A 14185-nucleotide genomic window follows, 5' to 3' on the forward strand; every position below is an offset into this window, starting at 1 on the left:
CCCAAGAATGCCTGGAATAAAAGATTTCCTGTCTATCGTGTAGGGACACTGGGCTTAGTGCAAAGAAGCTTCCACCTCCTTCCCGCCTCTGACACCAGCATCACCAATGGGTAGACACAGAGCCCCACTCTGGGCTGGCTTCTAGGGTGGGGAAAGAAACCAGTTTTGATGGGCTAGTTGGTTGGGGAGGTGTGACCAGAACACCCCAGGGGAAGGGAACCAGCGGACAGGCAATCCAGGGCTCAGCTGTGCAGTGAAGAGGAAAGAGCTGTAGGAACTCAGAGCAGAGGTAGACGGACAAGAGATAGCAGAGACAGGAGCCCTCTACAGGGTGGGGGCCACAGCTGAGCTGTGCTGGTCAAGTGGGACCTGCTGAGCGGTTATTTCAGCCAGTAGCAACAGCTGTGAGAAGGATGACAGTTTTCTGAAACAAGGGGGAGGCTGCAGATGAGGAGTCTCACACCCTACCAAGCTCCCTTCTGTGTCTCCATTGCCACCTTCTTGCTGATCCTCAGACTCACCAGGCAAGCTCTCACCTCAGGGCATTTGCACTGGCTCTTCCCTCTGCTCAGTGCTCCCTGCCCCCTGATGTCCACAAGGCAGCCTCCCTCTCAGTCTCTGCTCCAATGTCACCATCAGAGAGGCCTTCCCTGACCACACTGTATAAGACAGCAGCATCCCATTGCCACATATACCCCTCTCCCTTGTTATCTTTCTTCATTATAATCATCACAAAGTATATTATATAATGTGTTTGGTTTTTACCATCTGTCTCCCCTCATTTCAATACAAGCTCCACGAAGGCAAAGACTGTTTCATTCTCTGCTATGTTCAACATGTGGTCAATATGCAGTATTTACAGAATGAATGAATGAATGAATGAATGAATGAATGAATGAATGAGTGAACGAACAAACGAACCAGAGGACAGAAGAATGCCTGTCAGAAGTCCTGGAGCTGGAGACTCCTCCAACAGACCATACTCCTGCTGAAATCAGCGGTGTCTTCCTTCCACAGGTGATACCCGAGACACAAGAATAGGAGTGGTGGCAGGTGAGGGTGGATGGACACAAAGGGTGGGATGGGGGAGAGGAAGGGCGGAGGAGTTCAGAAAACCTGGCTCAAGCCCGGCTTGAGTCCACTAGCAGGATGTTTTATGCTCTAAAGAAATCTCTAGCCCAGGCTTGCAGGTGGCCGGAAAGAGAGTCAAGGTAAAAAGGTGAGTGATCACTATGAGCCACAACCTAACAGGAGGAGCAGGTCCTCAGGAAGAGTCACAGGAAACGTCAGAGTTTTTTTGTTTTATTTTGTTTTTTTGTTTAAAGATTTTATTTATTTATTCATGAGAGACACAGAGAGAGAGGCAGAGACACAGGCAGAGGGAGAAGCAGGCTCCCTGCAGCCTGATGTGGGACTTGATCCCAGGACCCTCGGATCATGACCTGAGCCAAAGGCAGACACTCAAGCACTGAGCCACCCAAGGTGCCCCATCATCAGAGCTTTAAAAGTCCCCAAACACTCTCCGGACAAAACAGGGTCTGGGTCTCATCAGAGACAGGTGACAGAAGGAGGCAGGGGGACACAGCAAATAGAAAAAAGAATCTGAGAGAACACAGCACCATAGGGTCAGGAGAACCTCACAAAGATATATGAAACAGACACAGAAGAAAGAGCCTGACCTTGGCCCTCACTCTGCCTCCCGCTGGCTGAGCAAGCTTGGCAAGCCGCTTCACCTCTCCCAGCCTCCATTTTTCTCATCAGTAAAATGACAACAATAATCCCAACTTCCCAGGGGTCTTCCAAGGCCGATCTAAAACAGTTTCTGAAAAATCACCTAAAGTAGTACCCAGCAGACAGCAGACAGTCATCAAATTTAGTCCCTTCCCTAAATTCAAGTTAAAAAAAGAAAGAAAAAAAAACAGTAAAGATTGACGACTCAGGCAAATAATCTTACTTCCTCTATTTGTATGATTTATTAATTCAATAAAAACACATGGAGGTGCCAGGTGCCTGCTGGCCACAATGCTGGATGCGAAGAAGTATCTACCCCCACCCCACCTCGGACCTCCGTGGTCTCACGTCCAATCGGGAAGATAAGGAACATTCCAGCCAGATGCAGAACAATGACACCAGCATCATATCAGCATGTACGGAATTGGTGGTATAGCGTAATTACTACACAAGTTCAGGAGAAGGAAAGATCAATGCTTCTGAGATCACTGTGGGCTCTGGTGGTCGGGGATGTCCCTCTAACACCGGCCTTAGGAGAGGGTGGCTCAGCTTAAACACAGAGAAAGACAGGATTTGAAGCAGGCTTGGGGATGGCAGGGATGGTGAGTCCTAGCAGGTAGGGCTGGTGAGGCAGCACAGCTTTGGAATGTCCATTTGAAGAGTTTGGGCTTCATCAACTAAAGACTACAGAAAAAAATGTAAGGTAACAAGTGGAAAATAACCAATGTCTTAGGATGGCTCAAAGGAGAAAGAGAGATATGAGGCTGGGAAATGCCCTGCCCCTGCCCCCCACAAGCCACACGACGTGTCTGCAGATTCCAGACTCATTGCCACCTCTGCCCTCGAATTACAAACTATACCACTTGCAAAGCCCTGCAGACGGCTCCGAATTACAAACTATACCACTTGCAAAGCCCTGCAGACGGCTCCTTGTGACATATGTCCCTGTGCACTCCCATGCACTGTGCCCAGAGCAGGATAGGAGACAGGAGCAGGAGGCCAGTGCCAAGGCCCAGCACAAGGCAGAAAGAACCCGAATGAAGAGGACATCTCCCGTTGTAAAGGAGGACTTCTATCCCAGAAATGTAAGGGAGAAAATTAGTGCATGAATATTGGCAGTAGAGGAAGGGGGTGGGCATCAAGAGCATAGCTGAGGTTTTGAGCCCAAGCAGCTGGGAAGGCGGTGGTGCCAACAACAAAAATGAAGAATCCAGAAGAGCAGATGGCTTGAGACATGGGAAGACATCGGATTTCAATTTAGGCATGTAAGTTTTACAATGGCAACTAGATATCCAAATAATAACAGTGATAACAATAATATCTAATCAGTGACTAAAAGGTAGTATGAGAGGTGGAGACTGATCGGTCAGCAGAAACCATGAATCCAAGATGGTAAGGAAGCAGCCGTGACCTGCCTGCCAGCCAGAATCACGGCTGGCTGAATTCGGACTCTCGAAGACACTGTAACTACAGAGATGAGATCTCATCTTGGCCTAATGACCCCATTTTACCACTGAGAAAAGCAAGAGGAAGCATATTGGGCAGAAGGAGCTAATAACCCATCCATACGTACATGCTGGATTTCCAGGATGCACATGAACCACCTCCTCCAGGAAGCCTTCCCTAGGTACTGTGCTGCCCACTGATGTCATACTCCTCCCACCAAGGTTGGTCTGCAAGTCATTATTATTTACCTACCCTTTATTCTCTGATTATTTGATAGCCTAGTCCTCTCAATGCCTCCTGCACTAGATCATAATTCTTTGATGTCAGAGATCAGATCTTCAAATAACCTACTTCTTGTATCTCAATCAACTGTAATTATTAATTTGGATTTATCATCCCAATATATCTCCATTACACAGATGAGCAAACTGAGGCTCAAAGAAGTAAAAGGCTTTGACTAGGGTCACAAGGCTAAAAATAGGCAGACCATTCAAACCCAAGTCTTAAACTCTATAGCGGGTGCCGTTGGTTACTTCTTTCCAAGAGCATTCCTCTCTGACGCCCAACACACAAATCAAGATTGTTCTAGGCCAGTGAGGATGGTCTTCTTCCCTTGCCTGTGGTTGGTGTACACAGTCATGTGATTCACATTTCCAGCCAATGAGACCCAAGGGAGAGTCTGCCCTGGGACCTTCGAGAAAGGTTCCCCTCCCGCCTTTCCTGCCTCTGCTTCTTATTGTAAGGGTATAATACCCGGAACTGTTGTTGTGACCTTATGGACAAGGAAGGATGAAAAGAATCTAGATCTTGATGATGCTGTTGAACAACTGAAAGAACCAAACTCGAGGAAGACATAACCCACACCTCTTACAACGAGAGATACCAAGTTCCTTACTGCTTCAAGCAGTTGAGTTCAAGTTTTCTGCTATTGGGATCCCTGGGTGGCGCAGCGGTTTGACGCCTGCCTTTGGCCCAGGGCGCGATCCTGGAGACCTGGGATTGAATCCCACATCGGGCTCCCGGTACATGGAGCCTGCTTCTCCCTCTGCCTACGTCTCTGCCTCTCTCTCTCTCTCTCTCTCTCTGTGTGTGTGTGTGTGTGTGACTATCATAAATAAATAAAAATTTAAAAAAAAAAGTTTTCTGCTATTTGCAGCACTGACTGATGCTCACCCCAATAGAGGACTCCAGTCCCTAAAGATACCTGAGCCAAGCTTTATGGGAGATACAGAACAAGTAAAAGTCCTGGTCCCTCCCCTCATTGTGCCTGTGCCGAGATTGGACAATCGATAAGTGTTCGATCTATACTTGATTGATTCTCCCTTTGCTCATCAGTTCCAAGGGACATATATTCCCTGAAAGCATCTTTCTTCCCTTTCCTAAGCCTCACTAATTATCTCTAGGTTTCAGCCTCACAATTTGACTATGGCCTTAACATTACCGACCAGGTCCTTCCCTGCAGCATCCTCCACCTCTGACGACGGAGCTAGAAGCAAGGTACTTGCACTTGGCCCAGAGAGACCATCAGCGAAACTCCGCATTCCTAAATATTTGTTCTTTGAAATGTCTTTCTCAATTAGATCTCACCCAAATGTTTGAGAGTCAGGCTAAATTCCAACTTCCTGCTCCAGAACAGACATGTTGAGCCTGCATAATTACTGCAGCCAGCTTTATTTGCTATAAAAACATGGATTTTTTTTTTTTGCTCCTTCTTAACTGTAAAATAATCAATAAATAGGATCCAGATGAAAAATGCCAGCATTTAGGAAAACAACGCTTTTATGGTTCTTTTCTTTGGGGTCTAATTAACACGTTGGGGATAAAATGTGCTGTTACATTTACCCAACCAGCGGAAGTTGAAACACAAACTCTCCTTTCCTCCTGCTGAGATACAGCTTCACATCAGAAATATAGGTGAAACAGTTTCAAAACATTCCAAAATGTTCAACAAACAGATCTGTAAACCCGTGATGTGGACTTCCTCCAACCCCTCTCCATTCACACTGGCTGTTCGATTGTTTTTTTTTCCTCTCTCCTCTGAGAACACATTGCATAGTTACTGTCAAACACAGATAGTCCCATTAGCAGAAGAAGCAATCCCTCTGACTTTCTGTCTTTTAAATGAAGAAGACCTGCCTTTTTGGACACTGACCACCCAGGTCATGAAAGTTTCATGAGGGGTTCTCGAAGCAGATGACACCTTTTCAATTATAACCACTGCTATAATAAACCCCCACAGAGCCACAGGGCATGGAGTCTACATCCAACACATGACACCTATTTATTCCCTAATTACATTGCAATATATTCTCTCTGTGTGTGTGCTGATGAAGATAAAATATTCTTTTAATTCTATGGCCTCCTGGGGGGTCCGGGGGAGGGGATTATGCATAGGCAAATTCTGGGAGTTCCTAGAGCTAAATCATAGCCTTTGTCCCAGGCTCCTCCACTGCATAACCTCAAGAAAATCTCTCACTTTCCCTTGTTCTACCACAGTGGTTCTCAAAGTGTGGTCCTGGACCAAGGGAACTCGTTACAGATTCTAATTACTGGACCCGCCCTGGACCCACTGGATCAGAAATTTCAGGGCAAAAAAAAAGAAACTTCAGGGCAATCTGTGTTTAAACAAGCCTCCTGTAGTGAAGTCTAAGAACCGCCAGTCTACAAAATGGGAAGGAAAGAGCATTATTTTAAATCGAATCAGAGATCAGGAATACCTGGATTCTACAGTACTGGGCTCCCTTCTGCATAGCTGTCCCAATCTGCAGAGTCAGGGCTCCATTTACCCATCTGTACAATGGGGCTACGGAGTTCAAGTAGCTGTGGATGCTGGAATTTAAGAGGTACACGGTTACCTGGTACCAGTCTCTATGGATACCTAGCAAGACCACAGTTGCCAGCACTCACCAGCTCCCTCCCCCTGTGCTCTGGCGGCAGGAGCTCTGCAGAGCCCTGCAGAGCCGTTTGTTCCCCAATGCCATATCTAAGGTCCTCAATGCAGCTGCCTCTGGGTTACCCTTGGCAACCAGGAGCCGGGGGTCATGGAAGACCACAGAATCTCCAAATCTCATAGCCAACAGCTTCCAGCATTACACCTCAGAGCCTTGAACCACTGGAGAGGCTCAGAATTCTCTGTTACATTGTCCCATTTCTTCAGACATCTTTTGTGTATTTGCCTCCATTCCGCATCTACACTTTACCTCATGGAGAACTGGAACCTAGAACATCAGCATCATGAGGTCTGGGACTCAGCCTGTCTGGTTCATCGGTGTATCACTTAGACCAGTGCCTGGCAAAAAGGAGGAGCTTAAAAACTATCTGTTGACCAAATAGTCCAAGCACGGCGAACACCCTGCCCATAGTAGGTCCAGTGGTATGTTCCACACCCTCAAGTATCTAAATTCTAAAAGTTACAGATGGGAAGAGGCAAAGGAACTATTTGAAAGCTAAGCAACAAGTAGAAAAGGGTAAAAGAGAAGCAAAAGGCTGACTATAGCCCTTGCCTCATGGGGTGCTGACTTCCCAGCCAATTGCTCACCCTAGGCCTTGCGCTAGAAGACTCTAGGGACACAATTCTGAATTCGCTGAGGAGCTGGCTCTTCCAACCGTCCTAGTGCTTTTCTCTCAAAAGCCAAATTCTCATCCACCCTGACTCCGCTGTCCTTTGACCAGTCACTGAACAAGTCATGAGCTTTCCTGCCCCTCTCTTTGTGCCTCAGCCTTGTGCCCCACAATCTTCCTCCCCACACTGGAATCTATCCAGGGCTCCATTCCAAATCCTCCCTTCTCCAGAGACTTATCCATCACTCTGCCCCCCTCCCAGAGCGATTTCACCTGAGATCGCCTAGCTTCCGTGGCTAAAAGACAATGACTGCTCTCCTCCTGGGTTGCACGTTATGGGGCTGGGTCAGGGCTAAGGGCCCCCTTCACCTGCAGACTTCAGTGCAGGCACAGGATAGGTTTGCAACAAACTGTTGCCTCAGTGATGTGTCCTGGGAGGTGATCCCAGCACAGCAGCTACCAAGAGACCCTTCCTCTGCAGTCCTCTGCCTCTAAACTCAGGACCAGTCCTCCACACCGTGTCCTGCCAGAAAGCACCTGCCCCATGCTAAAAAAGTAATGATGCCGGCATAGAGTATTGGGGGGAAAAATAAAACAAAACAAAACAAAACAAAAACTGAACCAGGAGTCAAGTCAGGAGGCCCCAGTTGACATTTCCTTCCACCCCGTTACCCGGCTCTAAGCAAGTCCTTTCACTTCTCCCCGCCTCAGTGTGCTGATCTGTGAGCTGGGAGGAAGCGATGGAGACCCAGGAGACCTTGAATTTCTAGGGCCTTAAGCAATCTGTGAGCTACCGAGAGAGATGGTGGGTGGCGAGCAGGAGGGAAAACCCGCCACAGGAGCTGAGGGGTGCACCTGCTGGTGGGTTCCACGCCCTCCGGGGACCCCGGCCAACCTGCGGGGAGCTCCGGGACAGAGCCCCCAGCTCAGGGCCGCACCAGCCCGCTGCAGACCCTTCGGGAGAACCGCCCGAGCAGCGCTCCGGCAAAGGCGGTGCGAGCTGGGGCCGCCAGCTCCGGGGAGGCAGCCGCACGGGCGGCCACTGCGGTCTCGGGGACCCCACGCCCCCGCAGGCTCCGGTGGGCGCCCCCGCCCCGCCCCGCCCCGGCCTCCGCTGGGGGCCACCGGCCCGGGAGTTGACCCCGCCTCCCCGGCAGAGCGCAGGGGGGGGAGGGGGAGGGGGAGGGGGGGAGGGGGAGGGGGGGAGGGGGAGGGGGAGGGGGAGGGGACCCCGATGGCCCCGCGCCGCAGCCCAGACGCCGGGATCCCAAACCACCCCAGGGCCCCTCCGACCCGCCTGAGGCCCGCGCCGTGCGCGGGGGATCCCGCAGCGCAGCCACTTTGACATATTTTTGTAGGGGACGTGACCACGCGGGCCAGCGCGGGCGGATCCGGGGCGGGGGCGGGGGCGGCCGCGGAGGACGGAGCGCGGAGCGCAGGTCCCGGAGCGGCACGGGGCTGGGGGGGCTGGGGGGGGGCTGGGGCCTCGGAACCCGGGGGCGCCCCGACCGGCCGGGGCCGCGTCTCCCTCGCGGGCCTCGACGCCCGCGGGGGCCAATGCTGCGCCTTTCTTGAGTCTTTTTTTTCTTTTCCCCCCTAACTCATTAGAAGAAAAAGACGATGGTAATAAAGTCCGGGAGGAAGGCGGTTTGGCGCTCGGTAGCTCCGGGGCCGCCGCCGCTCCCGCCGCCGCCGCAGCTCCGACCCCCGCAGGCTGGGCGGCAAGTTGGGAACTTGGGGCCCGCGCCCCGGGAGCGTCGCGCTTCGCTTTTAACTTCGGGAGCGGGGGGGGGGGGGGGACCCGAGGGACGCCCGGGAAGTCAGCCCGCCGGGCTGCCCCGAAGAGAATCGGAGAATCGGAGGGACGGGATGGGAAGGAGCGAAGGGAGCGCGCGTTCCGTTTGGCGCCTCCAAAAAAAATAAAATGAAATGAGCAAAAGCGCGCAGGGCCCGGGCCGGGGCGGGGCTGGGCTGGGCGGGAGGCGCCCCGCGGGCCCCGGGCGGGGGACCTGGCTGCGCCCCGCGGGCTCCCGGCGGGAGGGGCGCCCGAGGCACCGCGCGCGGGGGGCGCGCCCCGGGCGGCGGGGGCGGGAGTGCCCCGGGGTCCCCCCGCGGCCGGAGGGCGGGCGCCTGCGACCCCGGGACCCCCGCGCTCGCCCACGCCCGGGCATCCCTCGCCCTCGCCCCCGCCGCCGCCGCCGCCGCCTCCCCGCGCAGACCCGGCTCCCGCAGCCCGGCCCCCGCGGAGCCGCTGGAAAGTTTGGCCGCGGGGCCGCAGAGCCCCCTCCCCGGGGCTGCAGCCCCCGCCGCCGCCCCCCGGCCCCCGGCCCCCGGCCCCGCGCCCACCCCCCGCCGTCCCCGCTGCGCCACCTACCTGCTCCCGCGGCCGCCCGGGCGCGCGGTCCCGTCCTCCGCAGCCCGAGCCGCCGAGCGCCGGGCAGGAGCCGGAGCCGCGGGCAGCGCAGAGCGGGCGCGGGCGGCGGGCGGCGGGCGGCGGGCGGCGGGCGCGGGCCCCGCGGGCGAGCGACCGAGCGACCGAGCGACCCAGCGCCCGAGCGCCCAAGCGACCGGCGGGCGCACGAGCCGCGGCCGCTGCGGAGCCGCCCCCCGCGCGCGGCCCCTCCCAGCGCCCGCCCCCCGCGCGCGGCCCCTCCCGCCCCCTTCCCGGCTGCGCCCGCCCGGCGCTCCCAGACCTCGCTCTCCTCCCTCGCTCGCCCGCTGCCTCTTCCTCTCCGCCCGTCTCCGGCTTCCCCTCTCCTCGGGTCTCTGGGTTTTCCAGCCTCCCTTCCCACCAGCCTGCCGTCCGCCTCGCCTTTTCGCCCTTCGGCTCGGTCCTCTCCCATCCCTCTGGCCTCTCTCCGTGTCTCTTCGCTCTTTTTTCTCTTCCTTTTTAACCTTTTCCCTCCTCTACTGTCCTTCATCTTCCCTCCTCCCTCCTCCCTCCTCCCTCCGGGTGGGTCAAAACGCCTGCACCTGCGGGTACCTCGGGGTGGGAGATCACCCCCCGGGGTTGTCGGGAGGGGGGTACCCCCCAGGCCAGCTGGTAACAGGCTGAGGATAGACAGGGACCCGCCAGGGCTGGAGACTGGAACTCCAGAAACCGGCTTGAGAAATTTCCGGGCCCAGAGGAAAAAGCAAGAAGCCACAACGTGCAGAATGTCAAACCCCTGAGCAAGCTGGGTTGAGCCAAGCCTGGGAAGAGGAGGAAACTGAGCTCCAGAGGGGAGAGAGCAAGACTTGCCTGCTCAGGTCTCCTCCGGAGGCAAGGCCTGGACCACCCCTCCTCCTCCCTGGAAAGGCGAGAATGCCAGAAGATGATCCACTCCTCCTGCCTGTCCCAAGCCCCCAGTCCCCAGGGCCACTAGGAGGAAGCCTTCTCCCACTTTTAGCCACCTGGCTAGCCCCACACCACTCTAGGAGGTGCTAAGCCCCGGTGGAAGACTTGGCACAGCAGTAGAGAGTCAAACCCCCTCTTTCCAGCCCCACTCCTCTCTGAGCAATGCGGGACTTGCCAACCTACTTCTGTTTATTAGGGATAAAGCAGCAGCGGGGTACTTTGCTTGTGTGATTTGTCTCCCTTTCTCCTTGAACTAGAACAAGAGCAGCAAGGCCCAGACTGGTGCGATACACACCTCTCCCCCAGGAATTTCTTACAAATAAAGCAAACAGGTTGTCTGAAGCTTTGAGAAACGTGTCTGTAACCCTCAAAGATGAACCACTGATTATCGTCTTCATCCTGGGTCTGATGGGGCAAGATGTTTTCCTTGGCATTTCCTCATCTCAGCCCTGTGGGAATCAGAGGAGAACTGCAGGGTCCCGATTCCTGCGGATCCCATTCTGCAGCCCTGCTTCCTCAATCAGGATCATCATTCTCCCAGTTTCACCTCTAATTGCTGGGCTCTGAGTTTGCCCCCCTTCAATCCTGTCCCTTCCACAGTACCAACCAGAAGCAGACCCTCCATCCAACCCTGGGTAGAAACCTGCCTTGGGATATTGGCAAGTCCCCTGCTTTAGGACATCAAGTGCAAAAAATAAACCCATGCTGGAGCCTCTGTTGTTCATACCACAAAAACCAGAAGACGCATCTAGCCAGGGCTGGGATTGGGGTAAGCAAGAAAGGCACCTAGGGCATTGCATTTAAAGAGGTGCTGACGCTCGGTGTCATGCATGTGCAGAGTCAGCATCTGAGAGGGAGCACCTCCTTAAATTCGGTATCCTGGGCATCTTCCTGCCTCACTCTAATCCTGGTCAGATCTTAGGGCTGTCACTAACCAGCTGTGTCACCTTGGACCATAGCTACGCCTCTCTAGCCTTCAGTTTCCCCAACTGACTATGAAGGGGCTGAAACAGATACTCTCCAAGGCTTTCTCCGGCTCTGATATGCTGCAGTTTGTGGGTATCAGGGATGCCAAAGGCTAAGAGAAGAGGTCCCAACTTTCTGGGTTTGTACTCCTGCTCCACCACCTACTAACCGTGACCCTCGGCAGCCACTTCACTTCACTAACCTCAGTTACCCTGTGAGTAAGATGGGAATGATAACAGCACTGTGACCCTCTGAGGATGAAATCAAATGATACACATAGGGGCACTGGATAGCTGTGAGCAATTATATTATACATGGTAGGTAGGTATTGGCATATTTTTTTCTTCATCTCCACCTTGACTTTTGGAGTATACCTTCTACCTCCCGCCACGCCTCTCCCCCTCACCTCTCTATGGTAGACATCCTTTTATAATTCGCAAACCCGGGATCCCTGGGTGGCGCAGTGGTTTGGCGCTTGCCTTTGGCCCAGGGCGCGATCCTGGAGACCCGGGATCGAATCCCACATCAGGCTCCCGGTGCATGGAGCCTGCTTCTCCCTCTGCCTGTGTCTCTGCCTCTCTCTCTCTCAATCTGTGACTATCATGAATAAATAAAAATTAAAAAAAAAATTTATAATTCTCAAACCCCAGTTTGGTGAAATGGGTAACCCCTTCCACCCCATCTCAACAGCCCAATTCACGGGAAGCACCCCCGCCCCTCCCTCTCACACACTCCCACACTGCCAGGCTCTCAGGCGTGAATTGCACGCAGCTGGGGGTTGCCGGCCCCCTCTGGGCCAGCCTGGGGATTGCCTGGTTTTCTGGCATATTCTAAAAAACCACACGGATCTATAAAGCAGCACCTTCTCCACCCAGATGGCAGGCCTCCAAGGACATGGGTCCCAACAGAGCCAGAAACACTTTTAGCAAACATCTCTGAGGGTCGGTTCGGGGTCACGTTGGAGCCCGTGATCCATCATTCATTTGCCAGTCCCTGAGAGCCTGCTTGCAGGAGCGCTGCTTCACACATCCCACTGCTGCGGATATGTTCAACCCAGCTGTAAGTTTATTTTGATAACATCTAAGACCAGGCTACTCCTCTAAATGCATAATCTGAGACAAAAGTCCGCTATTCCGAACGATGAGCCCTGCTCTCAAAAAGCTTGCCCTCTAATTAGGGCAAGAAGACAGTAGGGCACAGGTGTGGAGTGAAGAGATTGAGAGCAGAGGCCCCCAAAGCAGATGCCTGAGTTCAAGTCCTGACTCCATCACTTGTTAGCTATGTGAGGCGGAGTGAATTAATCTCTGTGTGCTTCAGTGTTCTCATCTGCAAAATGGGAGTGATGATGAGATAAGCACTCCTATCAGCCCCATCTTACAGAGGAGGAAACCAAGGCTCAGAGAGAACAATCACCTGGCTCAAGGTCACATACAAAATAAGTAGAGCCCAAGCAGAATGGACGTCATTGCCCTTGCTCCCACCCGCTGCCTTCCTCCTTGGCTTCTCCTATCATCTTCCTACAGGGCTCCCAAGAGTCTCTTCTCCCATGAAATGGCATCGGACACCCAGCTCACTTCCACCTCTAAACACTCAGCCTGGATGGGGATGGAAGGTGAGGAGGCAAAGCTCTGGTGACTGAGGTGGGAGGGCCTTCTCATTTTTAGAAATAAATTATCAGAAGGCGAGGACACAGGGCGGAATGTCCAGCACTCTGGCCACAGTGCTCCCCCCTCCTTCCCTCCACTCAGGTACATGAGGAATTCACTCTGTTCTCCTTCCCTCTCCTTCTTCTCCTTGCTGAGGGAGCCTCTTTTCCCTACCCACTTTCTGCAGAGCCCTGGCTCAAAGCCCCAGGAGGAACATCCACAGAAAACACATTAGGGATGACTGGAATTTGTCTAGTGACAGAAAGATTTCAACTCCTCCACTGAGAGCTGCCATACTAACGTGCTTGAAAAAAAATCCTAGAGCCAAAACACAAGGAGCCACTCGCTCTCAGGCACCAAGTCTTATACAATCCTGAGGAAAAGCAACCTTCGGATATCCTCCAAAGAATTATAGCAATTGTGGTGTCCTGGTGTCCAAGCCATTGATGAGGTGCAGAGAGGAAACCACGGAGGAGCCAGCATCCAAGGTAACTCGCCACTGTGTTACCTCTGCCCACATAACACACACTGACAGTACACCAGCCACATCCTCCAGCATATCCACACTCAGCAATCCGGCCCAGCACACAAATTACCGGGAGAGAACAACCCAGCACACCTCTGTCCACACCAACACAACTCAAAACATTTGCACATGCATATAATACAATTCCTGCATTCACTTAAAAATTGGGGGGGGAGGTGGTGGATCAGAATAAAACCCAAATGGAATAACTTCCTTCACAAGCTTTTTATGAACCCACAGCCACCAATCAAAGTCTTGATTAACTTGGTTGTATTTATTAGGTTGTGTTCAATATTTAATAACTTTGAATACGGATGGAATATTTAATGAGATTGGTAGAGATCTATTTACGTATAACCATCAGAAGTGCCAATTGCTTTGAACTGGGAACTGGGTGGAATTTGAGTTCTCAGAAGCCGGAGCCAGAAATCTCTCCATTCTACATTTTCACAGAGTTATTTAAATTACAGATTATCATCATGACGTTATGACACTATTATTTTGTTGTGATGCTCCACTCTTCTCACCGATTATTACACAGTCCCAATAATGTGGCATTTAGACACCATATTTCCTTGCATCCAGGCAAACTTGGGTTGGGTCTCTTATTCTCTTTCCTCCATGTTTACCAGGGAAGGGGACCAAATGTGATGCTGTGAAATGCATCTCGTCTTAAGCCCTTAGTCCTCCCACAGGCACAAGATGTTCTGGAAATAATTTATGGGGTATACATTGTCCACGATCAATTTGTCCAAGAGAAGGAACTCTGTGGACTGCAGAGAAGCAACATGAATTTCTGAACCTTTTTTTACAGAAACGAGAGAATCGGATGCAAAACGCAGCTCTCAGAGGCATCATGGAGATTTCTGAAAGTCCTTGGAAGACTTGAAATTCTGGAAGTTAACGAATGAACTTAGCAAATCCACATATGTAGATTTTATGTAAGTTATGATTATATTGACGGTGCTGTCC

At 52.7% G+C, this 14185-nt stretch overlaps 1 protein-coding gene across 10 annotated transcripts in view; it reads right to left on the bottom strand.

The window, feature by feature from the left end:
* MEGF11 (multiple EGF like domains 11) overlaps positions 1-9624 on the bottom strand; it is a 346779-nt gene extending 337155 nt beyond the window's left edge. For 4 of the 10 annotated variants that reach the window (XR_011997432.1, XM_072738859.1, XM_072738857.1 and 1 more), the window contains exon 1: positions 9113-9223. Coding sequence is in view for 2 of the 10 variants with exons in the window: in XM_072738858.1 (XP_072594959.1) it covers positions 9551-9581 (31 nt within the window). In the remaining 8 variants the exon portion in view is untranslated. Of the gene's footprint in view, positions 1-9112; positions 9236-9407 lie in introns of those variants that run through there. The other 6 variants (XR_011997433.1, XM_072738858.1, XM_072738860.1 and 3 more) reach the window with 6 other exon arrangements.
* Positions 9625-14185: the final 4561 nt, after the last annotated feature.

The sequence above is a fragment of the Vulpes vulpes genome, chromosome 15 (assembly GCF_048418805.1).
Source record: "Vulpes vulpes isolate BD-2025 chromosome 15, VulVul3, whole genome shotgun sequence".
Taxonomy (NCBI): domain Eukaryota; kingdom Metazoa; phylum Chordata; class Mammalia; order Carnivora; family Canidae; genus Vulpes; species Vulpes vulpes.